Source organism: Podarcis bocagei (genome assembly GCF_964188305.1).
Source record: "Podarcis bocagei genome assembly, chromosome: 4".
NCBI classification, from domain to species: domain Eukaryota; kingdom Metazoa; phylum Chordata; class Lepidosauria; order Squamata; family Lacertidae; genus Podarcis; species Podarcis bocagei.
Genome location: NC_138128.1, coordinates 5,716,321 through 5,744,146, shown reverse-complemented (window position 1 = coordinate 5,744,146; position 27,826 = coordinate 5,716,321). Strand labels below are relative to the sequence as shown.

At 48.9% G+C, this 27,826-nt stretch overlaps 1 protein-coding gene across 5 annotated transcripts; it reads left to right on the top strand.

Annotated features, from left to right (window-relative positions):
• Positions 1 to 1,159: 1,159 nt before the first annotated feature.
• EIF4E2 (eukaryotic translation initiation factor 4E family member 2) lies at positions 1,160 to 26,637 on the top strand. 5 transcript variants are annotated; one of them, XM_081190672.1, is made up of 8 exons: positions 1,160 to 1,314; positions 4,336 to 4,450; positions 7,064 to 7,198; positions 12,030 to 12,134; positions 12,855 to 13,007; positions 13,100 to 13,236; positions 23,739 to 23,819; positions 26,185 to 26,637. In XM_081190672.1, exons 1-7 carry the CDS (start codon positions 1,295 to 1,297, stop codon positions 23,782 to 23,784), a joined length of 711 nt encoding a protein of 236 aa, XP_081046798.1. In that variant the 5' UTR covers positions 1,160 to 1,294; the 3' UTR covers positions 23,785 to 23,819; positions 26,185 to 26,637. The 5 variants fall into 5 exon arrangements, with proteins under 5 accessions (XP_081046798.1, XP_081046801.1, XP_081046799.1 ...); XM_081190674.1 differs by having other exon boundaries at positions 1,177 to 1,314; positions 4,336 to 4,397; XM_081190675.1 differs by lacking the exon at positions 7,064 to 7,198.
• The last annotated feature ends 1,189 nt before the right edge of the window (positions 26,638 to 27,826 follow it).

Sequence of the window (27,826 nt, the reverse complement as noted above, 5' to 3'; positions counted from 1 at the left end):
ACTGGAGTGGAGCCTAACCAACGGTGCTCTTCCGAGGGTTTCGGTCCTCCCTACGAGGCTGCGACCCCTTTATAGGGAATATTAATTTCATGTTCCACTGTAAAGAAGTCATTTCCTTGACAGAACACATTTTTTGTATGATGCGCCTGTTTGGTCAGAAAACTGCATTGTGCAATACATGGGGTCGTGCCCACCAGCTATGCCCTGCTGCCATAGGGGCCATGACGGCACATGGATTAGCCACTCCCCTGCCATGAATGTGTACACTGGCCAGGTATCCAAGCATCAGAAAATAGTCTATGACGATTGCAAGTCCATCTCTTTCGAGTGCCATCAACCAGCCGAAAGTGGTGTTGGAATTGTCACAGAATTGTTATTGTATACAGTGGGACCTCGGGTTACATAAGCTTCAGGTTACATACGCTTCAGACTCCACTAACCCAGAAATAGTACCTCGGGTTAAGAACTTTGCTTCAGGATGAGAACAGAAATCGGGCTCTGGCGGCGCAGCAGCAGGAGGCCCAATTAGCTAAAGTGGTGCTTCAGGTTAAGAACAGTTTCAGGTTAAGAACAGACCTCCAGAACGAATTAAGTACGTAACCTGAGGTACCACTGTATTTGCATTCTGGGTCACTTTTTAAAAAATGAAACCCTAAGCCACTGGGGGGAAAACAAACACTGAAAACTAGGATAAAACAACCTAAAATACACAGGTTTTACACACAAACACACAGGTGAATTCCATAAAGGGGAGCCACCACTGAGAAGGCCCCGCTCTCCCCAGCTCCCTCTGAGAGGGTGCATGGAGAAGACCCTCAGGTGACATATGCTGGTGCCCCCTCACACCACGTCAAGACCTCAGATTTCCCACTGATTCCTCATCTCTCTCTCTCCCTGAGGACGTTTTAAAAAAACAACTGCTTTTCGATGTGAACCAGGAAATGCCCCATCCGGAAAACGAAAAGCGCTCCTCTCTCCTTTTCCTACCTCTAGATTCAAAGCCGCGTCCGCGCTTCCACCATAGAGATGCCTAAATGTAGAGCGCCACCCCCTAGACGCTCCTCGAAAACCATAGTCCCAAAGGCCGCTTGCCGGTCACATGACCGGATGCCGCGCACACCAGCCTCAGCGAAGCCGGCCGGGAGCGGTGGGCCGAGGGGAGCCAGGTTCCGCCGGAAGCAAAGGGAGGGCGGCGTAAGCGGCGTGTCTATGGAAGCGGCGGCTGAGCGGAAGTAGCCGGGCGGGCGGCAGGAGGCGAGGCGAAGCGGCGGCGGCGAGAGAGTCACCGAGGAGGATGAACAACAAATTCGACGCGTGAGTCGGAGGCGCCGCGGCTGAGGCCTAGTCGGAGGGGGGTCCCCGTGCAAAGCGGCTCCCCGTCGCCCTCGGCCCGGCCCCAACCGCCGTTGCGCTCCCGGAGGGGGCCGGAGATGGGCGGAGAGGCAGGGAGGCAGGCCGCCCTCCGTGACGGCAAGTGGGGCGCCCGGGGCTGCAGGGGGGGGGGGAGAAGCTGCGCCTCCCCAAATTCCCCCCTCGGCCAGCAGAAAGGGGGTTGGGGTCTCCCTTCACGGAGGACGGGGCTGCTGCTCTGCCCTCAGAGCTGGAGGCCGTGAATGCTTCCATTCTGAATAAAATACAGTGGTACCTCGGGTTACAGATGCTTCAGGTTACAGACGCTTCAGGTTACAGACTCCGCTAACCCAGAAATAGTACCTCGGGTTAAGAACTTTGCTTCAGGAGGAGAACAGAAATCGTGCTCCAGCGGTGCGGCAGCAGCAGGAGGCCCCATTAGCTAAAGTGGTGCTTCAGGTTAAGAACAGTTTCAGGTTAAGAACAGACCTCCAGAACGAATTCTTAACCCGAGGTACCACTGTGTGTGGGGGGGGGGCGGGTAGGAGCAGGTAAGCACCACCCTGCACAGTCGATCACAAGATCACACACCCTTTGAATGGCAATGCCCATTAGTTTTTTACTGGGTTGGTGGTGCTGAAGAGATCTCAGCCCAATGATTTGGCTCCTCTGAATGGTCCCGAATGGCAGTTACCGGTACTGGAAGACTCAGGAGGGGAGAGAGTCACTCTTGTGGTGGGACCCCGTGTGAGGGTTTCCATGTACAGTGGTACCTCAGGTTACAGACGCTTCAGGTTACAGACTCCGCTAACCCAGAAATAGTACCTCAGGTTAAGAACTTTGCTTCAGGATGAGAACAGAAATTGTGCGGTGGTGGCGCAGTGGCAGTGGGAGGCCCCATTAGCTAAAGTGGTGCTCCAGGTTAAGAACAGTTTCAGGTTAAGAACAGACCTCCGGAACGAATTAAGTATGTAACCAGAGGTACCATTGTAATGGGCCCCTGTGGAGGACAGGCATGAGGCAAGGTGAAGCGGCAGCAGATCCCGAGGTAGATCTTTCTCTCACCCCACCCCACCCTCCTCGTTCACGGTGTAGATCTTCCCTTACCCCTGCTTCCCTGGCTGGGGTAGGGGAGCCGTTTTGGGGTCCGCCTTAAGTGCTGAAGTGCTTTGGGCTGGCCCTGGGTGCTGGACCGGATGCGGTGTTGGCCTGATCCAGCAGAGGCTGTTCACAGCCTCTCTGCATTCTGAGCACAGTGCAGGCTGCAGGGCGAGAGTCATCAGTGGCCAGAGCAAAAATGAAGCTGCTTGCCTTGTTCCAAGTCAGCCATCTCTGCAGGGAGAGCTGGAGTGGTGCCCTCAGGTTGTTGCTGGACTCTGGCTCCCAGTGGCATGGGATGATGGGAGTTGGAGTCCAGCGGAAAAGATGTAGCAGGCACAGTGGCTTCAGGATGAAGCCTTTCCCTGCCTTATCTGGAGATGCTGGGGATTGAACTAGGGCCTTCCTGCAGCTGGATCCTGTGAGCTTCCGCAGGTATGGTCTCTTCCTATGTGGGGCAGAGCTCAGGAATGAGGGCAAGGGCAGTCTTCAAGCCTGTGAGAACTACTTGGGTTTATTGCAAGGATCTCAAAGTCTGCCACCTTGCAGTTGTGTGTAAATTCACTGTGGATCAGGAATTTTGACAGCCAAACAGGGGAAGAGGAAGCCTTTTGTTTTTATTCTTAAAAATTTATCTGTCTTGTTGAGAGAGCCCTTTACTGAGCTACCGAAAACCATCTGTCAATCAATCCCATTCTGCCTTCTGCCCAACCCCAGTCCCCACAGACTGGTGGTGGCTCTCCTGGGTTTCATACAAGAAGCTTTCCTAGACCCACCGGGAAATGCTGTGCATTGGGCCTGGCACCTTCTGTCACTTAGCTGTGTTGCCCTTTGGTAGAGAAAAAATGTGGTTGAGTGACAGTTTGCATTTGTTTAGAAAGGGGCTGTATCTCACTGTTGACGTTCACAAGTCTTGCCACTTTCCCAACAGACACAGGCACTGTCTTTAAGAGGCAAAAATCAAGAGGTGGGTTTCTCCCCCACTGTACCTCAGGTGTACCTGCCTGATATGCACCTGCCTGATATGTAACTGGCAAAGAGATACCTGGGGGAGATAGTCACCTGTCTGTTCAAACCCCCAACTGTCATCTTTGGGTCCAGCCTCAAGATACCCACTTGTTTCTTATTGCAGACAATCAGTTCTCATCTATAAGAAAATACTCCACTAAGACCTGATGTAACTGCCACTGTTTGACCATTATTTAGCACTGTTGACATACTTTCCCCAGTATGGTGGCATGTATCAGGACACAGGAAAGAAGTATCATGGGGGATGTAGTAGGGTGTGCAGATGTGGTAGAAGAAAGCGCTGAATTTGTAGTGAACTAGTGGCGTACAATAACACTTTGAAAAATAACTCTGAAAGAAAGAGACTGGGACCTTGCTGGATGATAGGCTAGAGACTGTATAAGGCAAGAGGAACTCCATTTCACATGACCATCAATGTGTGTGATGTTTTATTTTTCTTGATAAACTGTGTAAACAGGTCTCTAGCCCCAATAAGTTTTAAACTGGTGTCAGGGATTTATTTATTTAATTTTTTTTAAAAAAGATGGCAAATATAGGGCAGGCTAAACATATCCAACTTTTAAAACCGTTTCCTATAGGATTGGTTTCCAGGGATGTGCTACAAAAGTTCTTTGGACAATACAAAAAAGGGCAGGAAAAAAAGGAAGTGCAAGTCTTTTGTTCTTCCTTTTATTCCAAGATGGCATTACGTTTACAGGTACCTGCAGTGTGGGATCATTACCTCTCTTTTTTTTAAAAAAAAGAAAAACATTTTCCTCAATTGCTTGCTGATGTGAGGACACTGAGACTTTTTTTTTTAACAGAAGCAACAGCAGTCATGAGCTTTCAAACTCATTATTTTATTTACTTCTTTGCCAGTCTGAAGGATGATGACAGTGGAGATCATGACCAGAATGAAGAGAACAGCACACAGAAAGATGGTGAGAAGGAAAAAAATGATAGAGACAAACCCCAAAGTAGCAGCAAGAGGAAGGTACGTTCTTTCCTCTTCTTTCTAGACCAGACTGGAGTGTTCGGTTGATGATTCTGAGGGAGTGGGGGAACCATTAGCCTATAGCTCCAGTGTCCAGAGAATATCTATGGTTAACTTTGACTAAGACCCTCCCTAGTCTCCATGCCTTTCCTTTGTTAAAGAAAATATGAATTATTTGAAAATGTTTATCTTGAAAGCAGAATTGACTGATAACAAACAATTCCATTCATCCGTACAGTTCTGGAGTTGGGAACAAATTCAGCCCTAAAGCATTAATGACTTTCCACGTGGACAACCCATTATGTTCTCCTATCTAAGCAAATGGCTGCCATTTGTTCCTTGAGGCTAGGAACATGTCATGAAGGCAAAGTTTCCTAACACTCCTAATACCAACTGAAACCTTGGGCGGCACTTACAGGAAGTCTGTATCCTCTCCTTGCCAAAGTCCCTTGCAATAGATAATCCCTCTTTCTGCAAGAACATGCTACCTGACAATAATGGCAGACATTTAGCTGTAGATGGCCCAGTATACCTGAAGGAGCGTCTCCACCCCCATCGTTCTGCCCGGACGCTGAGGTCCAGCGCCGAGGGCCTTCTGGCGGTTCCCTCATTGCGAGAAGCAAAGCTACAGGGAACCAGGCAGAGAGCCTTTTCGGTAGTGGCGCCCGCCCTGTGGAACGCCCTCCCATCAGATGTCAAAACGATAAACAACTACCTGACATTCAGAAGACATCTTAAGGCAGCCCTGTTCAGGGAAGTTTTTAATGTATGATATTTTAGTGTTTTTTGGTTTCTATGGAAGCCGGCCAGAGTGGCTGGGGAAACCCAGCCAGATGGGCGGGGTACAAATAATAAATTATTATTATTATTATAGATAAATTTGATATTAGAACTGCGCTCCTCCTTGACTCCATCTGGCGCAAGCGCACATGAACCTACAGAAGTGGCTGCCCACCTTCCCTCCCTATCCAGCCTGTTGACTGTGCTTCCTCAGCTCTCTCCTGCCTTCACCAGCAGCAGTGAAAGCAGATGACCCCCACTGAGATAGGAAAGGGGTTATTCCTAGCTGTGAATTGCAGGTCACCACCCCTGGTTTAGAGGCTTTTTTGTTACAGAGGCAGCAGGACTGGTGCCCCTCTCTGCTTTGGAAAGGGGGCACTTGCCTGCCTTTCAAGCAAACTCATTTGTGGACTTTGGGTCTGTTCTTTTCTGTAAGGTTTCCACTGCCCAAAGTTCCTTTGATTAAATGTAACCTAATAGAATACCTTTTCTTTTCTGGCAGAGATTCTTCTCTGGGCTTGAGAATACTTTTTGTGTCGTTTAGCCCATCTGTTCCTGCCCTCCCCTTTGCATTAGAGAGCTGCTGTGGTTGAGGCCCATACCTGTAGGGAACGGTCTGTACTCACCCCTTAGGCTTCCAATTGCTGCAAGGTAAAGGTGCCTTGTGTCCCTTTGGCACAACAGCCATGAGCTTGGAACGTAAGGTGTGTGCAGGCCTTGAGGAAGGCACAACGTCTTCCTTTTAAAAAGAACCTTTGTGTAGAAATTGCATCCCACTCTAGCATGATCAAATGGACCAAAAGGTGGAAGTAGGTTTGAATGTTGGTGAACTCCTTCAAATTATAAGGGGCGAAGGAAACATGTTGCAGTAGCATTATCCTCTAACAGTGGTGTTCTTCAGTTTCCATTCACTAGCAAATTGCTGAACCTGATCATACTATTGACAGTGAAAGAGAGATGCTGTCTTCTGGTCCTCATTTGCATTGATCCCTTTTGGCTGGGGGCTGGGGAGGTGGAAACCTGCTAGAGACACCTTGAATTCCTCCTGGGCTCCCTTCAGCAAACAAGCCCCCTCCCCCCAAGCCAAAATAGTGGGCATTTTGAAGGAAATGAGAGTTTCCCACTCCAGCCCATCCTGAGTTCAAAAGTTGTGTTCCTGGCAGGAAGGAGCTGGGCTATTTCATACCTGGGATTATTTCAGTGTAGCTGTTTCTGGGGTGGGAGAGAGATGAAGCCCAGGTTTTCCTGGCTTGCCTTTTGTTAGCTGGGAGCTGAGTTGGATGATGTTTTGGCCCTGGAAAGCTGTAAAGATGAGCACATTGGTTCTAATGTATGCATTGCCGACATTTGGTTTTCTTGGTTCGCTTGAAATGTTCAATTCCATCTGTTTTCCCTGCTTGGAACGGGGATAGATTTCTCCATTTCCTCACAGAGGAGTCCCCCACTGCCCGCCCCCTTTAAGATCCGTTATCCTAACAATTGGAGACCTATAAAGGCATGTAGGCGGAGTTCATGAACTGGCCTTGTCTGATGAGTTGCTTTTGAGAAACACAAAACGTCCCTCATGGGGCTCGTCCTCTGCCAGCTTGGAGAAGCTCAAGCATGCTGAGGATTGCTAATCTCTCGTTTGAAGTATAGTCAATTCCTGCCAGACTAATGGTCTGTTTCAAGCTATTAGCAGAGATGGAATTTCAGGAAGAAAATGAGGCTAAAATGTTCTTTCACGCTCCGTGATGGCAGGAGCAGGCAGGCTTCTAATGCTGCAAACATCTTTCAGCCTTCTCTTTAGAGAAATGCGTAAGGACAAATGAGTTGTTTCAATTCCGCACACAGGCTGTGGTTCCAGGGCCGGCTGAGCACCCCCTGCAGTATAATTACACCTTCTGGTACTCCAGGCGGACCCCCGGGAGGCCCACCAGCTCTCAGAGCTACGAACAGAACATCAAGCAAATTGGCACCTTCGCCTCCGTGAGTTGCATTTCTGTCTTGTCGCTCGTTTAACTGGATTCAGTGCAGCTTGGGGGGCAGGTGTTATCTGCACATGAGAAGCAAACAGGGAGGGGCCACAGCTCAGCCATCGGGCACATTCTCAGCATGGATAAGATCCCTGGTGCAATCTCCTGTTCTGAAACCCTAGAGGGCGGCTGCCGGTCCAAGCAGGCAGCATCGGGGTAGTGGGGCCAAGGGCAGCTTTGTATATCTCTTACGTTCACACTGAGTATGTGTGCACTGTCATGTTTGGAGTTAGGCTGGACCGATAGGGGATTCAGAGTGGCAGTGGCTCCCTTGCATCTTGTACGGAGGAATTCTGAACCAGCCACCGTGTGCAGTTTTACATTGTATGGATCTCTCATCACCCTGTGGAAATCACTGCCACAGGGATTGAGCATTGGTTTAGATAGCTTTTAAAAAGGGTCAGACAAATTCATGAGGGACGCGTCTCTTTATGCTAGGTAGCCATGGCAGCTAAATGGAGCTTCAGTGGTAGATACCAGGTGCTTTGTGAATGTGGGTTAGAGCAGTTGCCTCCAGTCTTCCGAGGAACATCTAGCTGGCCACTTTTGGAGGCAGGATGCTGGAGTTTATAGAATCATAGAATGATAGAGCTGGAAGAGACCACAAGGGCCATCGAGTCCAACCCCCTGCCAAGCAGGAAACACCATCAGAGCACTCCTGACATATGGTTGTCAAGCCTCTGCTTAAAGAACTCCAAAGGAGACGCCACCACACTCCTTGGCAGCAAATTCCTTTTTTTATAAGATATTTATTAAAATGTTTAAGATATTACAGTAAAAATGCAAAAATACAAGAAAAAATACAAAATAAAAACAGTTAAAAACACCTTAATTTTCCGTTGCATATTTTTCTTACACTTATTTCCCCGGACCTCCTCATACCTCCCTTTTTTGTATTCCACTTCAATTTGTTAGTTCAGCAAATCCTTGCCATTAAGCTTTTACCCATTTATAAACCTTTTTTTCATATCTCTTAAAGCATTGCAGCTGGAAACCACTTAATTTCTATCCAACATCATTCTAACATTCATTAATTTTACAGTATTTCTGTAAATAGTCTTTGAATTTCTTCCAATCTTCTTTCACCGACTCTTCTCCCCGGTCTCGGATTCTGCCAGTCATTTCTGCCAATTCCATGTAGTCCATTCTTGGCAGCAAATTCCACTGTCGAACAGCTCTTATGCTGTTATGGGCCTCTTGATCTGATATTAGGTCCCACCCTCCTTTTTCAACAGCCACACAGGCAACTTCTCAAAATGCCCCCCCATCCTGTGTCTCAGCCTAGGTGCTTCCTGTTCTCATGGCCCCATCAGAGAAAGGGCGTTCCTTTTCCTCTAAAGCAGGGGTAGTCAACCTTTTTGTACCTAGCGCCCACTAATGCATCTTTCTTGGTGGCTAAATTTCCTTACCGCCCCCCAGTGCTCGATGGAAGGAGGATTCAGCTTGTGCCGTAGAACCCCCTCCCGCCCACCTAGAATCCTGAAATGCCCACTACTGGCTGGTAGGGACCAGGCTGACAACCCCTGCTCTAAAGTGCCCAACATGACCCTGTGTCAAAGGCAAGGAGTGGTTCTGAAAGAAGGCCTTCTCTTGTGTGGTTGTGTGTCTCATTTTAAAATCTTGACATACATATATAATTCTGTTTGCATGCTACCTTTCCACAGTTCAGGGCATGCTCAAGGTTGCTTACAACGTGAAAAAACTACACATAACTACAACAGAACAATAGTAGTCATGAACAGTAAATAAAACATTAAAAAAGACAAAACCAAACTGAACAGTTTCTGCATAAATCACAACAATATCTAAAATAAAGATGTAAAAGGCAGCTGTTCAGCAGCCTCAGCTTTTGTAGCTGGAGTCAGTCCGGTCCTCATCCTCCCAGGTCAGATGGGAAAAGGCCTGCAAGGCAGGGAGCAGGTCTTCCAGCATATGCTCAGCCCTGGAAAGAAGCTGGCTGAGCAGGTTTGCAGTGCCGAAACTCTTTGGGTGACAGTGCAGGTGCCTGGATTGTTTGTAGCCAAAGGGAGGTGTGGTGAGGAGAGAATTCTACTGGCCCTCCTCTCTGGGTTTCTTGTTTAACCAATCAAATGGGACCCTTGTGCCCAGCCCCACCTCCCTTTCATGACTGCCTAGCCAATGCCCTAAACCAAAAATAATGAGCAGCTGGAATTACTGTAGTATATGAACTACAGTATATGAACAAATGGGAAGATTGCAGTAGAAGTCACAAGTGGGAAAGTTTTGCAGTGAGGAGTGCTCCTATTTAGCGTGTTTTGGGGCTGTCTTTTCCTAAGATAGACAGATAGATAGGTAGACAAGGCCCTCTCTATTCTTGTGGCAGTAAATTGTCTAAAACTGTGCTTGACATTGTGTTTTTAAATTGGTGCAACCGACCCTGGGACCATAAGAAACTGTATTATAATTATTAATAATTTTAATTACTAATGATTTATTGTGCTTTTGCATAGCTTTCCCCAACCTTCCTGATACCATCCTCTTGTTTCTCAGTAGCTCTGTTCAGAACCGAAGCCATGAGCTTTCTGATAGTAAGCATGTGACCCGTTTTCCTTTCCCCATTACTGTTGTTTGAGTGACCCACTGAGAACCTTGCATCCACCTAGTTCTGGTACTATTGCATATAACCTGAGCCTTAGCCAGCAGTCCTTGGCACCCTTACTTGAGAGTAAGCCTCTGTGAACTCGGTGGAACTTTCTTCCTAGTAGATGATGCAGAAGATTGCCTTTCTCGTCTGACAAGTTCTACTCCGCATAATTCAGCACAGTTTCTGCAAGCCTGCAGTTGCTTGTGTCTGGGCCACTGGAGGGCAGCAGCGCACTCCAGAACCGCTGGCATGCAGTTATTGCCATGAATTGATCTCCAGGGGTGGCATATTTATTCATTTGCCTAAGATGTGTAACTCCCCATCTAGTTCCTAAAAGCTTGAAAGGCAGAACCCCCTTCTGCAAATGATGTAATAATGCATGTTATATAGCACCGCAAAAAGCTTTGTAGGTGTGGAATTTTAAGGGACGTGAGCTGTATCTGAATTCCATTCTGGCAAGGGGGACTTCTTTTACAATTTGCCGCAGCTTTGGGCATTTTTTTTTTAATAGTCTGAGATGCGAAGCAGTTTGCTGCAGAACAGAGAAGTGGTGCTTTCCTTCTCTTCTTCCTCCTCAGTTTCTTGGACACTATTAAGTTCCCGTATGATCACTAGTGCCTGCGAGGCCCCTGGACTTGCCATGTTGTTGTTGTTTGTTGTTGTTGTTGTTGTTGTTGTTGTTGTTGTTGTTGTTGTTGTTGCAAGTGGCACCCATTTTGCCACTGCTTTTGCTCCCATTCTTCCTGAACTTGCACCCCCAACATGAGGGTGGGGGTTCCAGTGGCCAGTTAGTCATTCACAATACTACCAGTCAATGGTCCGTTGCTTAACCGTGGCTAAACACTGTGAAATGTTTCATGGTCCCAAGTTCCTACTATTTTACAAACTTGTGGGAAAGGAGGCCATATTCTTGCTCTTAAGGCCGGTGAGTAAAAGAGGCTTATGCACTCAGGCCATTGGCCCATTTAGCCCTTATTGTCTGCTTTGACTTGCAGTAGTTCTCCCAAGTGCCAGGGGAAAGTCTTTACCATCACTTGCTTCCAGATTCTGTCTGGGGACACCGGGGGTTGGGGTTGGGGCTTTCTTTCGGCATGCAATGCATGCAGTCTTATACTATGCTATGGGTTCTTTCCCCCAGCTAAGAGAATGAACTAGAAATCAAGACCTCCCTGGCTGAAATTTCACATTCATTTTTTTTATTGACAGTTTTATTGTATATTTTATTAAACCTTTTGGAATAGAATCATAGAATTGTAGAGTTGGAAGGGACCCTGAGGATCATCTAGTCCAACTCCCTGCAATGCTGGAATATGCAGCTGTCCCATACTGGGATCAAACCTGCTACCTTGGTGTTATCAGCACCATGCTCTAACCAACTGAGCCATCTGTTCTATTCTTCGTAAAGCACTTGGTGATTTCACTTGCAAATAAGCGGCACACAGATTTTGCTTAATAAATACACATTCCCCAGTTGTTTAATCCCAGCCCTTCCCTGTTTGCATGATGTGATTGTGATTTTATGTTGTAATCTGTGACCTGAGACCTGTGATTATAGGGTGGTATACAAATTTAATAAATAATATGAATAAGAACTCTCCTACCTCTACAGTATGACTGTAAGGATTATGGCAAGATCACCTATATGAAGCACTTCGAGTGCTAAAGGTGGCATATATATGATAGCTGTTTTTAATATTTATATAATGGTTTAGCACACTTCTGCCATGTAACCTGTATTTGGTTGGTCTGATGCCAAGCCAGCATCAGTCGCTGGTGGGGAGCTGCAATGGAAGCAGCAACCACACAATGATGCTGTGATTTGGTCACCTGCCTCAAGTGTTGCCTGAGTTCCAAGAAAGAGGCAGTGGCTCAAGTGAGTCAGGGAGTGGTAGGGCTGGTTGCTGTTCTCTGGAAATGTTGTGGAGGCAAAATAAGTGCAAAGGGACAGACAGACATTTAGCAGAGAGTGGGAGTTAGAATAAGGAAGGGGGTCTTGCCTGTCACTGTTTGCTTTTTTTGACCTGCCCTTGGACATTTACAATATTACAAGAGGTGCTGCTGCCATGCTTTCCTGACTTGGCTGTCTTACAACCACCTGTAGCCAGACTCTGAAAAGGAAGACCTGTCTTGGGTCCTGGAAGATTTGCCTGACTTGGCTGTGCTTCTCCTCTTGATATAGGTGGAGCAGTTTTGGAGATTTTATAGCCACATGGTTCGTCCCGGGGACCTGACGGGCCACAGCGACTTCCACCTTTTCAAAGAAGGAATTAAACCTATGTGGGAGGTGAGTCCTGACAGGTGCTGCAGTAGGAAGGAAACAGGAGAAGATCACAAAAAGGACGCAGAAGCTGAGCTGAGGGGTGCAGATGGGTCTGTAATAGGTCTCACGGGCTGCACTTACATCTGTTTATTTTTTATTTGCTGTTAGTGGGTAATCGTTCAAACTAGGAAATCAGTTACTGTTTCCTAAGACTATTTTGTCTAAAACTTTTAACTCCCCTCATTTAAGTAAAAATATTGTTTTCAAAGTTGTACCTAAGAGGTTTAAATGCAAAAAAGAAACCAGATATTAAACAGGCCTGCTGGAAGAGACAAAATGCCAGAATACAGAAATAAAGTCCTGCAATCTTCATGCTGTTCAACTGTGATATCCCCCCACTTTATTTCCCACCCTTCACCCTAAAATCCCAGGGCAGGTGCCAATAGAGTCGTTGGAGGTCTAAGAGAAGCTTTATCGCTATTAACATAGCTAATATGACATTGAAATAATCCCTTTTCTCAATATACGATTTTGTTCAGGAAAAAGAAATGGTCTGAGGCCTTGTCCTTCCCCTCTTCCTAGGTGCCGTATTGCTCTTATTCGGCCCAACCTGCTGATTTTACTGGGTACAGCCTAAAAGATTGCAAGGACTGCTTTCGTAGAGGCAGCTGGGGCAAGAAAAGCCCTCCCTGGTTTGGGGCAGTGAGGAGGTTGGCCTCATTTTCTTCCTTTTCGCCTTCCCAGGATGACGCCAACAAGAACGGCGGCAAGTGGATCATCCGTCTCCGGAAGGGCTTAGCGTCTCGGTGTTGGGAGAACCTCATCCTGGCAATGCTGGGAGAGCAGTTCATGGTGGGCGAAGAAATCTGCGGGGCGGTCGTCTCCGTCCGCTTCCAGGTAAGGCGCGTTCTGGGTGTCGCGGGACCAGCCTTGCCGTCTTGAGGCGTGGGAGATCCCCGTTTGCTCACCTCCCGGCATTCGCCCTGCAGGAGGACATCATCTCCATATGGAACAAGACGGCCAGCGACCAAGCGACCACGGCCCGGATACGGGACACGCTCCGGCGAGTGCTGAACCTGCCCCCCAACACCATCATGGAATACAAAACCCACACGGACAGCATCAAGTACGTGTGGCGAGGGGGGAGGGGAGCACTGGCTGTAATGGGCTTGCCTCTGTGTCTGCACATGTTAATGCAGGGAGCCATTCCTTGTCCTGTGAGTGCTGTCACCGCACTGGGACACTTCTGGTGTCTCACACAGCTTCTTCTGTTCTGGCACGTGTTGCCTTGAGGGCTACGCACAGCCTTCTTGCTGCCTGCAGTTAGTGGCCTAGCTCACCGGCTTCAGTGCTCTCCACCTTCAAGGGACCCCATTTGTTCATTTATGTAGAGCATTTGTACCTCACTCTTCAGCCAGGAAAGGCTCCCTGGGCAGCTTGCATTCAATCGGAGCAAAGCAGTACCTACCCACAAGCACAGCACACAAGGAAAAAGGAACAGGGAGGGAAGAGGAAAATCGGAATCAAAGCTCAGGACCAGTTTCTGAATAGTTGCTCCTACCATCTGGCACAGTTCAGGGCAGGAGGTGCCTGTTGGAGCTAGTGTGTCGCAGCAGAGCTGGTGGAATAAGCTCTGCTTCCCAGGTGGCAGTTGTGGGAACAGGAGGTCCAATGGAGCTTGTGTGTCCCTTGGTCCACTAAGGAACCCTTGGGCATCTGCCACAGGGGTCCCAGCATCCTCCAGAGCAGGGGCAGCCACCCTTGTCCTCTCCAGGTGCTGCAAAGTACAAAGACTGTCATCTCGTAACTCACTGGTCAAGCTGATTGGGGATGATGGGAGTTGGGAGTCTGGCAACAGATTGGCTCCTCTCCCTGGAGGATTCTGGGAAAGATTCTCATCTGCTTCACGTAGGATTCTGGCCAGGAACTGAGAGTGCCTCTTTTAGCACCTCCCTGCGGAGTCAGCTCACTAGTGGTGAGTTTGAAGGTGGGTTGACTGTCAGTAAGCTTTCAAGGAATGCCAGTGTTTCCTTAAACCAGCCTTGGCCCTCCAGTAGGTGCTTGGTAGAGTGGGCTGGGATTGTGGGTCTCCCCCTTTTCCAAGCCAAGGTGGCAGGAGGGGAGGGGGTGTGATTTGAGTGCACCGCATTCCTGGAGACATAAAACACAGAGACTAACGGGGATTTATAGACCCATTAGATTTATAAATGTTCTCAGGAAGGCGCTATGTAAATTTACTGTGCTGTACAAATGATTTCTAATCATAATAAATGCTGTATATTAAATCCTCCCAGCCCCCCCAGCCCCCCGGTGACAGAGGCCCTTTAACTAGAACAGAGGATTATAGTACACGGAGAGGACAGCTGTATTTTAAATGAGACCGTTATAGTTTACCAGGCCAGGCTATTCAAGATGACTTTTATTCTCCCGCAAAGTGATGAAGGATCGCTGCATATTTAAGAGCTTTCAGATTGGGGGTGAAAAATGTGAAAACCCCTTTTCACTTAAGTGCACTATAAGCAAAGATGCAGGTTGGGGAGCGTGGGCCGACGCTGGAAGATTAACGTAGCCAAGGAAGAGGGAGGACAGATGAATAAAATGTAGAAGTAGAACTCAGCAGTAAGGGGGTTTTCTGGTCCAGTGAGTGAGCAAGGATGCAGCAGGGCACCTGCTTCTTTCCCCCTGGCTAGCAGAATCCCAGGGAGGAAAGGAAGCAAGACCATCCCAGAGGAGGGCGTTAAAGGAGGGGTAGTACCACTGGTGGGCGGCACATCCTGCTCCTTCTGGGGTAGTTTGTCCACCTTTGGTCCCCATCTTGCACTCCGCTCTCACCTGTGGCTCTCAGAAGCTGTCAGCATGCAACAGTGGCTGCGCCCCGGGAAACTGCTTCGACTGGCTGGCTAAACCAGGCGACGGTAGTCGATGGGTCCCAAACCCATCAGTGAGTTAGGGACTTCCCCTGCATGCAAAGACAGGTTCCAGCGGGTTGAGCGAGTGAGACCAATAGTGTTTCCAGCAGTCAATAAGGCAGTTTCTGCATATACTGTAGAGGGAAGCGAGAGGCAGACAGAACTTGTCCTGGGAAGGTAGCCCATTTAGGAGGAGGAAAACTCATCCTAAACCTCTGCTGCCTTGCAGGATATTTTTGGGAGGAGAAAAGGGTTAGGAGTAAACTCTACACATATCCGGAGTGGAGTCCCTAAGGTGGTTGGGTCGCATCTGGTACACCTCCTTCCGGCAACTCCTGCAGCCAGACTGGTGCCACATTAGTGAGGCCAAGAGGGGGGGTCTTGTCATCTGGGCAGGCCAGGACCTCCAGGCACACTGCCCAGGATTGCGCCCCAGGGAGGTCATTTCAGTGCTGCTAACACAGCAGTTTGACTTCACCCTGGAAGGCACACTCCATTGTCTCTTGAGACAGACAGGTGCCAACAGTGTGTGTGTGTGTGTGTGTGTGTGTGTGTGAGAGAGAGAGAGAGAGAGAGAGAGAGAGAGAGAGAGAGAGAGAGAGAGAATGAATTGCCTGGCTAGATGAGGCCAAAGGTTTCTTTCATTCAGCACTGTGTTTACAACAGTGTCCAACCAGCTGCCTCTGCCTCATGAGCAGGGATGGAGACAGCCATCCCTTCTGTTACTTGTCCTTCAACTTCCGGTTCTCAAAGGTATACTGTCCCTGATCGTGGAGGTTGCATCCTGACATCCATTAATGCTGGGAGGTTGGCAGACTTCATTTGCAAGTTGCCTGAGCTGTAGGTTGTTAGGAAGCGGGTTGGAAGGCAGGAGCAATTCCACATCCAGTCCTAAGCTAGGTACTCTCTGCCCTGATGGAGCTGCCAGGTAGTAGAATCTTGAACTTGCCCATCCCAAGCCAGTGTGTCATTGGCAACTTTGTGCAGGACATGTCAGATGGCGGCTAAGAGCCAAGGCAGCTGCTCCCTATTGGGAGGGGGCTTTTCTTTTCGGATCTTTGAAGGAGGTGAGGAATTTGATGGTTTTCAAATATGGGGACAGATGAAGAAACATTTCCCTCCTTGTATCTAGTGAGAAGAGGGCAATTAGTAATGGGTTTATGTGCAGGAGGATTCATTTAGATTGGCAACTTTGACCCTTTTCAGACTTGCGTTGTAGTTGCATCCTGCAATGTAGGACCCATTTCTCGTTATTTACTATATGGCCATCTTTCCCCTCCCTCTTTTTCTCCCTCTGTCTGTCTCTTTGTAATTCTCCTATTTTGCCTCCACCTCGTTTCTCCCTCTCCCTCTCCGCCACCCCAATGAAAACCCCCAAGTGACATTGGAAAACCAGTGGTAGCATTGCTGGTGCAGCTTGCTTCAGGTTGGGGTGAGACCCACCCATTGAACACTACCTCTGCTCAGCTCCATCCGGCATGGCCAGCGGTTAGGGCCAATGGGAGTTGGAGTCCAGTAATATTAGGAAGGCCAGAGGTCCCCCACCTTGGCTTGGGTGAAATATTGTGTTTGTGTGGGGTGATGGGAGGCAGAGTCATTTCTTGATGGTGCAGCTTATCTAGGGAAGTTTGTGGAATCCTTTTATTTTTGGAGAAAGTGATTCATGTTGGGACTGTTGCACAAGAAAAATCAGGGAGTGGGGAGCATCTCATGTTGAGATGGTTGCCAGTTTTCATCGAGAGTCCCTGGTGTCCATGATGGTACTTCTGGATGTGAGAGTGTTGTGATTGCATGGGTGGGTATTTAACTTTGCAATCAATATAGAACAAAAGGTTTTTTTGGGGGGAGGATTCTGATACTGTTCTGCCCATCACCCACCTGCTTTTGTTTCTCCATTGAGTAGCCATTGCTCAGTTGTTGATCTAGGGCTGGCTTTTATTTATAAAAACATGCCGCTAAATTTGCATGTTGGTTTTTTTTTTTTTTATAATGAAAAGATAACATAGTCTTATTCTGCAGGCTTATAATCAACTGAAGTTGGGGCACATATAGTGGGGGTTAAGAATAAAGACCCAACACACAGTGCACCACACACAATACTGTAAAATAGTTCAACAAAATGCAATGCTAATAGAATAAATTCAGTGAATCACAGCTCTAAAATAAATCAGAACTTTGATTCTGCACCCCCTTGAAGCTGTGAAACTGGTAATTCCAGAGTCCGTCCCTCCCTCCTTCCATCCCCCCCCTCTCTCACACAAATGTATGTATAGACATATGCAGACTAGCTAGGGTAGACAGGGAATGAATTTCGTCACAAACAGGTGACAGCTGAGTTTTAGAGAGCAGCAGAATAGATGAGGCAAATTTTCCAGTATCCGCTGCACAGTAGCGGATCCCCATCAGTTTCCTGGAACTCCAGCATATAAGGACTTAATGCCTCTGATTCACCAGGCACTGCAGGGAAGAGAAATCTCCAGAATTTTATTATCAGATTGATGGAAAATGCATCATGCAGCAAGGCAGTGTGCCTGTTGGTCTTTGCTTTAATGGAGCTTTCACTGTCTGCTTTACGGTACCTTTGCTCGCTCGGGGGGTAATTTGTGTTCCCATCACTTCATTATTTATGCCCTGAGCCCAGTTTGGGATAATGTGAGTTCCTGGGTCTCACAGCCTTTCCTCTCTGGGCAGCTGAGCTGCCGCTTATAACCCCCTCTGGCGGGCTCAGCTCTGAACCCTTCCTTGCGTTGTGAAGGTGACTCGGGAGGTAGCAATCCACAGACGTTTGCCCTCCACTGACTGTTTTGCTCATTTACTGACAGTGTTAACTGAATGCCGGCTGCCTTTCAGCCATTAGAGCTCCCCTGGTGGTTTGTGATTAAAAACACAAACTAAAAGGATTTGAATATCAAAATGAAGAGGTAAGCTGGCGCAGGCGGCTGCCTGAGTCTTCTCTTCATGCAAGCACACTTTCCTGTGCCTCCATCAACCCCTGTTTGCAAGGGCGTTCCTCCAAAACCATGCAGTCTCACTGTGGAAGAAACAGACCCCTTGCCACAATCATTTGTTTTTGACAGATTAGAGAACTGGGCAAAAACAAACAAAATGAATTTTAACAGGGAGAAATGTAAAGTATTGCACTTGGGCAAAAAAAATGAGAGGCACAAATACAAGATGGGGGACACCTGGCTTGAGAGCAGTACATGTGAAAAGGATCTAGGAGTCTTGGTTGACCACAAACTTGACATGAGCCAACAGTGTGACGCGGCAGCTAAAAAAGCCAATGCAATTCTGGGCTGCATCAATAGGAGTATAGCATCTAGATCAAGGGAAGTAATAGTGCCACTGTATTCTGCTCTGGTCAGACCACACCTGGAGTACTGTGTCCAGTTCTGGGCACCACAATTCAAGAAGGACACTGACAAACTGGAACGTGTCCAGAGGAGGGCAACCAAAATGGTCAAAGGCCTGGAAACGATGCCTTATGAGGAACGGCTAAGGGAGCTGGGCATGTTTAGCCTGGAGAAGAGGAGGTTAAGGGGTGATATGATAGCCATGTTCAAATATATAAAAGGATGTCACATAGAGGAGGGAGAAAGGTTGTTTTCTGCTGCTCCAGAGAAGCGGACACGGAGCAATGGATCCAAACTACAAGAAAGAAGATTCCACCTAAACATTAGGAAGAACTTCCTGACAGTAAGAGCTGTTCGACAGTGGAATTTGCTGCCAAGGAGTGTGGTGGAGTCTCCTACTTTGGAGGTCTTTAAGCAGAGGCTTGACAACCATATGTCAGGAGTGCTCTGATGGTGTTTCCTGCTTGGCAGGGGGTTGGACTCGATGGCCCTTGTGGTCTCTTCCAACTCTATGATTCTATGATTCTATGAGGGTGCAAGGCTCTCTTCCAGAACCACAGAAACAAGTCATGTGGCACTTCCCAAGCCTGGGGTAGCATGCCCAAAAACCTTTTGGGTCCCTGCCCCCTTGGTTCCATAAATACCTCTCCAATGCCCCCCTACCCTATAAAAAAGCCTTACTTGGATGAGCAGTTTTCACAACCCGCTAAGGAAGGTAACATCACAGTAAAATTCGAAATGGGCAATTAATTGCACGTCTATTCAAAATCCAGTTAAACCTATTTAGTTTAATTATATCTACAAAATTCATGAGCGAGTTCCAGTGATCGTCATTTGCACCTTCTGCGCCCCGTTTCCATCCGCTTGCCTCTTTGTGGCTCCTCACAGGGTGGTACTGTTGGTGGAAGTCAATTGGCTGTTCACCACAACTCGAGCCATGTGACGCCTCAGCTGAGTATGGGGAGCCCCAGCAGAGTCTTCAGAGATTTCCTGCTCCCATCAGAGTAGCTTCTTCCAGAGTTCCCGGTTAAGGGAAAAACTCCTCTCCCGCACAGCTCAAAGCAACAAAGTGTTTATTGTCTTCTGGTGCAAGACAAAGCTAAACATTACTGTCTAATATTTACAGTTCTTCAGGGCTTTGAAGTCAAGATACATATCACAGGGCCACAAAAACTCACCATGCTAGCTAATGTTGCTGTGTCAAACCCACAGCCTCTTCCCCTAACTCTTGCATATTCAGAGTCAGACCCTGAACAGCAAACAGGACAGGACTTCGGAATATGGACCTGCCAGGACATAACAAAAGCAACACCCTAGAGACTATTGGACTCGTCTCTGCGTTCCTGAACCAGTGGGGAGGGTGCATGGCTCAACAAGCCATACACTTGACCTCGGTGATGTTGCTATGGCAACCCAGTGCACCTGACACCTTATCTCCAAACATCCGGTCATGGGGGATGTCAGACCAAGCGCTGTGCAATTTAACCCATTGTTCACGTTACACCAAGAAGTGCTGCCCACTTTGGGAGCCACTGATCTTGATGGTTTCGGACTTCATCTCCCATCAGCCTCACCTTCCATGGCCAGCGATGGGCGTTGGAATCCAATAACAGCTGGAAGGCCACCACTTCCCCACCTCTGTTCCAAGTCAGTGGTCGCCATCCCTCCATGCCCTCTTTCCTCCCAGCCCTCTGCCCCCCATGAGAAACTTAGAAATGCTTCTCTGGCCCCAGTTTGCTCTTGGTGGCCATTGCAGGGCTTCTCAGGCTGGGCCTAACAGCTTTAAACTGACGGCTCCCACCTCCCTTCTCTCACACCACTTTCAGCTCGAAGAGAGTTCAGCCCCAGGAGTCAGAAGTGTCTAAGCTCTGGAATCGCTTTGCACTCTCGGTCCTCCCTGCAGCGCAAATCCCTTCTTTGTCTCCAGGAGGCTCTGACAAAAGGACCCGTTCCAGTTGCTCCTGAGTGTGGCAGCAGGGCTGGGGATTTTGCTTCTGCACCAAAGTGGTCCTGTGGGGCAGCGGGATTGATCTCTTTCCCGTCCACATTGCATGGAGCCAGAGGGACAGGAAAGGCCAGCTCGTGGGGCAGGCAGGGGAGAAGCGAACTGACTGAAGTTGCGCCAGCTTGAGTCAGCAATGCTTCTTAATTGAGCCCTTTCACAGCAAGGCATTAAATGGCCCCCGTGGCAGCTTCTCCCTTGGTCCCACAGAAACATTCCCCCTCCTAAAGACACTCCCTGGGATTCTGGCTGCAGGATTACTAGGAACACGCTCATCCCACGCTCATCTTATATGGAAGGAAAGCAGACTTGGGAGAAGGGTCTGCCATTTGATAGAAGGAACTCACCCCACACAAGCCTGTTTCCTGCTTGGCAGGGGGTTGGACTTGATGGCCCTTGTGGTCTATTCCAACTCTATGATTCTAAGCCTCTGGGGTTCTCCAGGCAAATCTCAAAGCAACAGAAGTAAGGGTTGTGATTGAGAAAAACCGTGTGATGTAGACAGATCGTGATGACAAAGTCTGCACCTCTTTTGGTCATGGGGAGCAACACTGGTGACTCCTAGGTGGGATTGCTGGCAAGTTGTGAGGCAGCAGATCTGTTGAGATCTAGGAGCGAGGGGTTTGGATAAAATCTGTAGTTTGGCTTGAAGCCCAACCCTGGAAAACCACCATCAGCCAGTGCAGATATTTTTGAGCTAGGTGAACCAATGTGTCGTGACTCGGTAAAGCTTGCGCTCCAGCCTGAAAAGTAGCGTTACAGGGGAGAAACCAGTGAAGGGGTGTAGAGATTATGAAAGCTGTGTCGCTTTAGAAGAGTTTCAGAGAAGAGGGTATTTCTGGCAGCAGAAAGCCACGCGAAGGGGCAGTCGTTAAGGTAATCGTCTTCTCTCCCAATTCCGCCTCCATTTGTCTGACTCCGCAAAGCAAGCAGGCCCCCCCGCCCCCAATTCCTGCTCACTTGGCCCATCAGTGAGAAAAATAGCGCCAGAGGAGGCAACATTAGGCCCATTCCCCGAGATTTATCTGAAAGCACTTTTGCTGCAGATAGTGATCGCACTTTTATGTTTATTGTGGGTGTCATTAGCTAAGCAGATTTAAGGCAGGACGTGACTGGCAACAATTGGCTTCCGCTTTCCAATCAAAAAATGGCTCTATTAACGGACTTGTGTTCAGCATGCAGCATGATGCATTGCCCAGGGTTCTTCTCAGGCCTGAGTGTAGTGGAGAAATTTCATCGCTTGTAAGCTCTCCCATGTTTTCGGGGTGTGTGTGAGGTTTTAGGCAGCGAAAGCTAGATATCAGCTTGCTGGGGAGTCTCCCTCCCAGTTAAAGGGCTTCAGGTTTTAGGGGTTCAGAGATCACCCAGCTGGAGCCTTTGGATTTTGAGGCCTCTGTTGACCATGCTAGACTAGGTGTTCAATTGCTCCGTGACAATGAGATGCGGTTTCTTATATATCCTGGAAAAGTGGGGCAGGGTGAAGAACTATTGGAAATAAGGTGAGTGTGGCAAGGCCTGTACAGAATTGTTGAATAGTAGAGCGGAAGTGACCATTGGGGTCATCTAGTCAAGCCCCCTGAAACCCAGGAATCTTTAGCCCAACGTGGGGTTCGAACCCATGGACCATAGGGTAGGAAGAGAGGAGCGTAGCTCAGTAGAGGAGCACATGCTTTGCATCCATGCTTTATGCTGCCTCCCTGGCATCTCCAGTTAAGGACCTCATGTAGCACTGAGAGGTGGTGGTGGTCAGTAAACAGACCATATTGAGCTAGATTAGTGTTGGGCAACCTCAATTGCATGTGGGCATCCAGGACTCTTGTATGTGACCACCAGGACTCTACCTGGCCTGCATCTCTCCCCTGCTCTGCTTTATAGTCTCTGTTAATGCTTCTGCCTGGCTGTAATGTGCCCTTGATCTCTGATAAGGATTCTTGTCTTGGAATAATAGAATCGGGAGAGACCTAGTCCAATCCCCTGCAATGTAGGAATCTCAGCTAAAGCATCCAGGGCAGATGGTCACCCAACCTCTGCTTAGAAACCTCCAAGGAAGGAGAGTCCATCACTTTCTGAGGGAGTCTGTTCCATTGCTGAACAGCTCTTTCAGAAAGTTCTTCCTGATGTTTAGTCTGAATCTCCTTTCTTGTAACTTGAAGCAATTGGTTCGAGTCCTACCTTCCAGAGCAGGAGAAAACAAGCTTTCTCCATCTTCCATGGGACAGCTCTTCAGATATTTGAAGAGGGCTATCATGCCTCCTCTCTGTCTCATTTTTTCCAGGCTAAACATACCCAATTCCTTCAACCATTGGTTTCCAGGCCTTTGATCACCATGGTCTCCCTCCTCTGTACACCTTCCAGCTTGTCAATATCTTTCTTAAACTGGGTTGCCCAGTATTCCAGGTGTCGTCAGCCCAAGGCAGAATAGAGCAGTGCTATTACTTCCTTTGATCTGGCCACTAGATGTGCCTGGATAGGGGAGAGGAAGGGGAGTGTGAGCAAATTAACACGTGTTGCTGCCCCCACTTTTGCCTCTGGCCCTGCTGGCCCCCACTGGCATGTGGCCCCTGGAAAGTTGCCTAGAAGAGAAAGCGGCCCTCCGCTGGAAAGAGGTTCTCCACTTGTGAGCCAGCCAGACCAATTGCCAGGTGGCTCAGTGAAAGTTGGTGGAGAGGGACCATGGCTCAATAGCACAGGGCTGCTTGTTGGAGGTCCTGGGTTCAAACCCTGCCCCCTCTAGCGATCAGAGCTATCAGGGCTGGGAAAGAGAGGCACACATCCCAGAAATCTGTGGGGAGCCGCTCCCAGACAGAAAACAAGGGGCTGGATGGATTAATGGTCTGTATCCATACAAGGCAGCTCTATGTACTTCTTTGTGTCTCTGAATACCATTATTTGCGCTGTATTCGGTATGTGTGGAACTTTACAGAGAAACAGAAGATTAAAAACAGCACGGATCTTTGTCCCAAGAGGCCCCCCCCCCCAATCTCGCTTCCAACAGAGGGAGGGGAGGAGTGGGTGAGGCCAGGGGAAAATGGGAGCAAATGCCGCCTACTCGGGCGTTGTGGGGCTGGGGCACACGGTGAAGAGCTCCTGACCTGCCTTCTGACCCCCTGAGATCCCTGGGCTGCATTTTCAAATCGGCTTCCCTTGTTAGGAGCCTGCTTTGCGCCTTCCGGGCAAGCACTTTAAAACTGCACACGATTGCTCTTTTGCTCTTGTTCAGAGTTAAAGCCTTTGGTTTGAAGTGCTCGTTTTCTTTTCTTTTCCTCTCCTCTGTGTGTGTGTGTGTGTTGTCACCGTTGTTTTATCCCCTTCTCTTCCTCCCCCCCTTCCCATTTTCGTCCCCCCACCCCCTCTGGCTTGCCAGGGCCTGGGAGGAGTTTCATGGGCTGGTGAACAGCGGCGGCCGCTGAACGGGAGCTCTTCCTCCCTCTCTCACACACCCAGGGTAGGGCCTCATATTTCTTCTTACACGATTGCGAGATGCACCTCTCAGCCAGAGCCCCCCCTTCCCTTCCCTCTCTCCCTCCCCAGCAGAGACTCTTGGTCACTCTCAGCCTGGGCAGCTCCCTTGTCCCACTGCCGGGACAAACCATTGGCCTTTCTCTGTCAACAAGATTTGCTGCGATTCTTAACGCTGCTCCACAGCAGCCTTGCAGAGCAGACCACAAAGTGTTGCTCACCTTGGCTGACCTACGTGAAGCCAGTTCTGGTCTCCAAGGGGGAAAAAAGAAGCAAAACAGACCTTTGTCAACGTTACCTGTAGACAAGGTGTGGGGGAACTTTGGCCTTCCAGTTGTCGCTCAGCTCTACAACTCCCATCATCCCATTACGGAGTCTGTTTTTAAATGAGAATCAGGACTTGGTGGATAAATCGGATTTCTCTCATATGGTTATAGCCACATCCTGAAAGGATGTAAGAGGCACGAACTTGAATGCTTGGTACAATAGTGTGTGGCGTATAGCCCTTATGGAAAAATTATCTCACTAATTAAGGCTGGCGAGAGAAACAAAGCACAACGACACCTTTGCGGGAGAACGGTGGAGCTTTAGTTTGTTCTCCAGTAAAACTAAAGACCAGTTCCAAAGGTTTGAAATAACTTGTGGATCACTTAATAAGGATGTGTAGGAGAGATGTGTACTGTTATAGGTTGTATTGTGTGTACAAGAATACAAGTTTTCATAATGTAATTTGGGGGGGGGGTGTTTCTGGGGAAATTTAAAGGAGAAGAATGAAAAGCAACCTGCCCAACTCCCTTCACCCCTGGCCATTGTCATGCTTGCTAGGGCTGATGGGAGTTGTAGTTGAGCAACATCTGGAGGGCCAAAGGTTCCCTGCATCTGCTGTGGTCAGTCTTCCACTCAGTAATATCAGCTCTTCATGAGCCTACGCTAATAGTGGAAACCGGGTTCTCTAATGGCCGTGTGTTAGCTGCCCACTTCCAGACAGCCCCTTTGCCTGTTTGCAAAGGTCGCTGTGCCAGAGGGGGGAGGCCTTGTGAGGCTGAGAGGTACGTCTCCCACTTGCTTGTGTTGGGTGGATGCCAGCTGTTAGAGCAGGGAGCAGAGCGAGGGCCCCCCAGTCCTGCAAACATTTTACACAGTCTAAGCCAAGTGTCACAAAGCACAAACACAAGAGGTGGAAATTTGTGTCTCCTTCCACAGGCAGATGTGAGCTTGCTGCCCTGACGGACAGTGGCTGAGCCCCGCTGGTTCCTGGGGAGGAGATGTGCATTCCTCACCACTCTGCAGTGTGGCCTGCAGAGCAGCAAGAGTGTTATGTTCAGAGGCCCCCTTCACATGCACCTGTTTATCAAGCATGGTGCAAGGTTGCGCCTGAAGGACCTGGCGCATTTACTTTTGCCTCTTGTCCCAGGTCCTCCATATCTTCTCACTCTGCCTTGCTTTTGACAGCCTTGCAATAGTTTTGCAGGCCAGGCCAATCCTGTATTTCCCCCCTGTGGGTTTCTCCAGTCGCCCTTGTCCCCGTCTGGGTCGGCTTGCCCAATGGAGTTTGCTCCCTGAGCATCTTACCAAGCCCATTCCAGGCTTTTTGTGGCATCCTACGTGGCTGCTAGTGGGGAGATATTTTAGCTCCCCTTCCACTTCTGAGTCATCTCATTTTCCCTCCCCTGATCTAGCAGAGCTGCGTCTTCCCAGATCAGATTCTTAGGCTCGCCTTTCTCAAACACACAGGCCACCCCCTTTACTGTTGTTAGGGGAGCTATGACCTGTTCAGGGGGCAACGTTTTGAACAGAACCAGAAACGGTTGCGGGGGGAGTGGGGTTGTGTTGGAAATGCAGTTGGGAGGATAATGTACACTTTGATAGGGAATTGAATCATATTGGATGCATGTGGCTAACAGCACCAACCATTAAATTGAAGGAAGGGATGTTCAGAATCCAATTTTTCTTCCTTGATCCACCTACCTGCAGTTCTGCTGATACTACGGGTCACAAGCTGCTCTATTCACTTTTTGTCTTTATGTGCATGGGAGGCACTCTTCCCATCAGTGAAGAGTTGGGGGATATCTCAAGCAATGCAGTTCCTTGTGATAGACAGGGTCTCAGGATGCCTGTTTATAATTATTTTTATTATTGGATTTCCTGGGCCTACCTGTGGCCAAAATTCATGCCCTGTACTTGTTCACTCAGCAACCTTTTTTTGTTTTTGCTGCAGCGGGGGGATGGGGGACGACACAACTTGAACATGTTTGACTACTAAATTTCCCCTGAGCATCATGGACCAAACTGCAGCCGCTTTTCTTGGACAGAATACATTTGCTAACCGCCTTCCCTCCTCTGTCTTTCAGGGATAACTCAAGCTTCCGAAATACCAAGATCGCACTGTGAGGAGCAGAAGGAGGAGGGGATACAGCACTCAGCTCCTCCTCAGCCTGGCCCAGAAAAGGCGGGCAGGGGGAGAGGAGGGTTTTTCTGTGTGCATGTGTCCGCTGGCTGAGGAGGCTCGCAGGATGGCCTGGCCGTTTGACACACAATGGCTTTCACCCCTGTGCCAAAGACTGACCTTTCGGCACCCAAGCATCTTGATCCAGCCCAGTGGGTGACCGTACTTTGCATTCCACACCAGAGCCCGGGTGCCCTACCGCCTCGTTTCTCTTCGATGTGGAGGGTCTTCCTGCTAAGTGGCTCTTCCTGCCCAGGGATTTCCAGTATTAACCGGATGTCTGCTGCAGAGGCGGAGGCAGTCCGGTGATTGGCAGGTGCCCCCATTTCACCTCTGCCAATAAACGATTAGGCCTCTACTCCCTCTTCCTTGTCGTTGTGTCTGCTTAACAGGTATCTGAGAGGGCGACCTGCTTGGAAGACCTTAAGGGGAGGAGTTGAGCTCTCTTTTTGACTTCTGGGAGACCACAGGCAGGTGCTGGAGCTTTAAGCAGGTTAAATGTGCATGTGTTCATGACTGTGCATTTACACTCCGGGGGGGGGGGGGGGCTGTGCAGGTTCTCTTCAAGCTGCCCCAGTTGCAAGGTTAATTGAGCTAATAAATCAGTCAAACATGACAGGTGTTTAAGGTCTCTTGGCCATGGCAGTGCAATAGAACAGGAGCAAGAATTCAAGGGTTATTAAGAAAACAGACCAGGGACAATCAGCAAGCACCTCTTCTGGTTCTGCCTCTGGGGTTTTCCTTTTTAGCCTGGAAACCAGGGCTACGTATGACACCTGTCACTGAGCTATTACTGAAAAGCGGTGTCCGTGGGGCTAAGCCGCTCTGGCAGCTTCCAACAAATAGTGAAACCACAATAAGTGGTAATGGGGGGGGGGGGACCGGACCTCAAAGACCACAAGAAAAAGACACGACATCATTTTCATAGCTCAGGACCTATGGGAGTCATTTTTTTTTTTTTTAGGGTGTCGGAGAACAACTCCACAGTCCTCACAGTGGGGACATTTATGGGAGGGGTCTTTTTAAAAATGAGAAATTTTCAGAAGGGAGTGCTGGAGAGGCTGCCTGTGGTTTAGCAGCTCCTTCAACAGAGGTGCATTTTGTCTTTGCAGAGAAGAGGGCACTGTTTTCTCTTTATTTCTGTGGTGTGGGGCCGCCTCCTCTGAATGTTGACATGACCTAGAATCTTGGTGTGTCTTCATTCAGCCCTGGTGTGTTTCTCTCTCTTTCCATTTCCCCTTTCCTAAGAGGAGGCCGCTGGATTAATCCAGCACTCTGTTCTCGCAGGCGCCGGCCAGATAACGCGCAAGCAGGATGTGAGAACGCAAGAGCCCTCTCCCCTCCTGTGGCTTCCAGCAAATGGCGTTCAGACGCATTGCTGCCTCCGACCATCAGGGTCGGTTCCTCCTCTGGCCCAGGCCCCCCTGTTCTCTTCCCACAGGGCGATCTGCATTCCTAGGCGCACATTGCATCCCATCCAGACGCGGCTTGTGGTTTTTCTGCTACTTACGGGATCATGAGTCGGCACAGCCGCCGCATTTCGACAT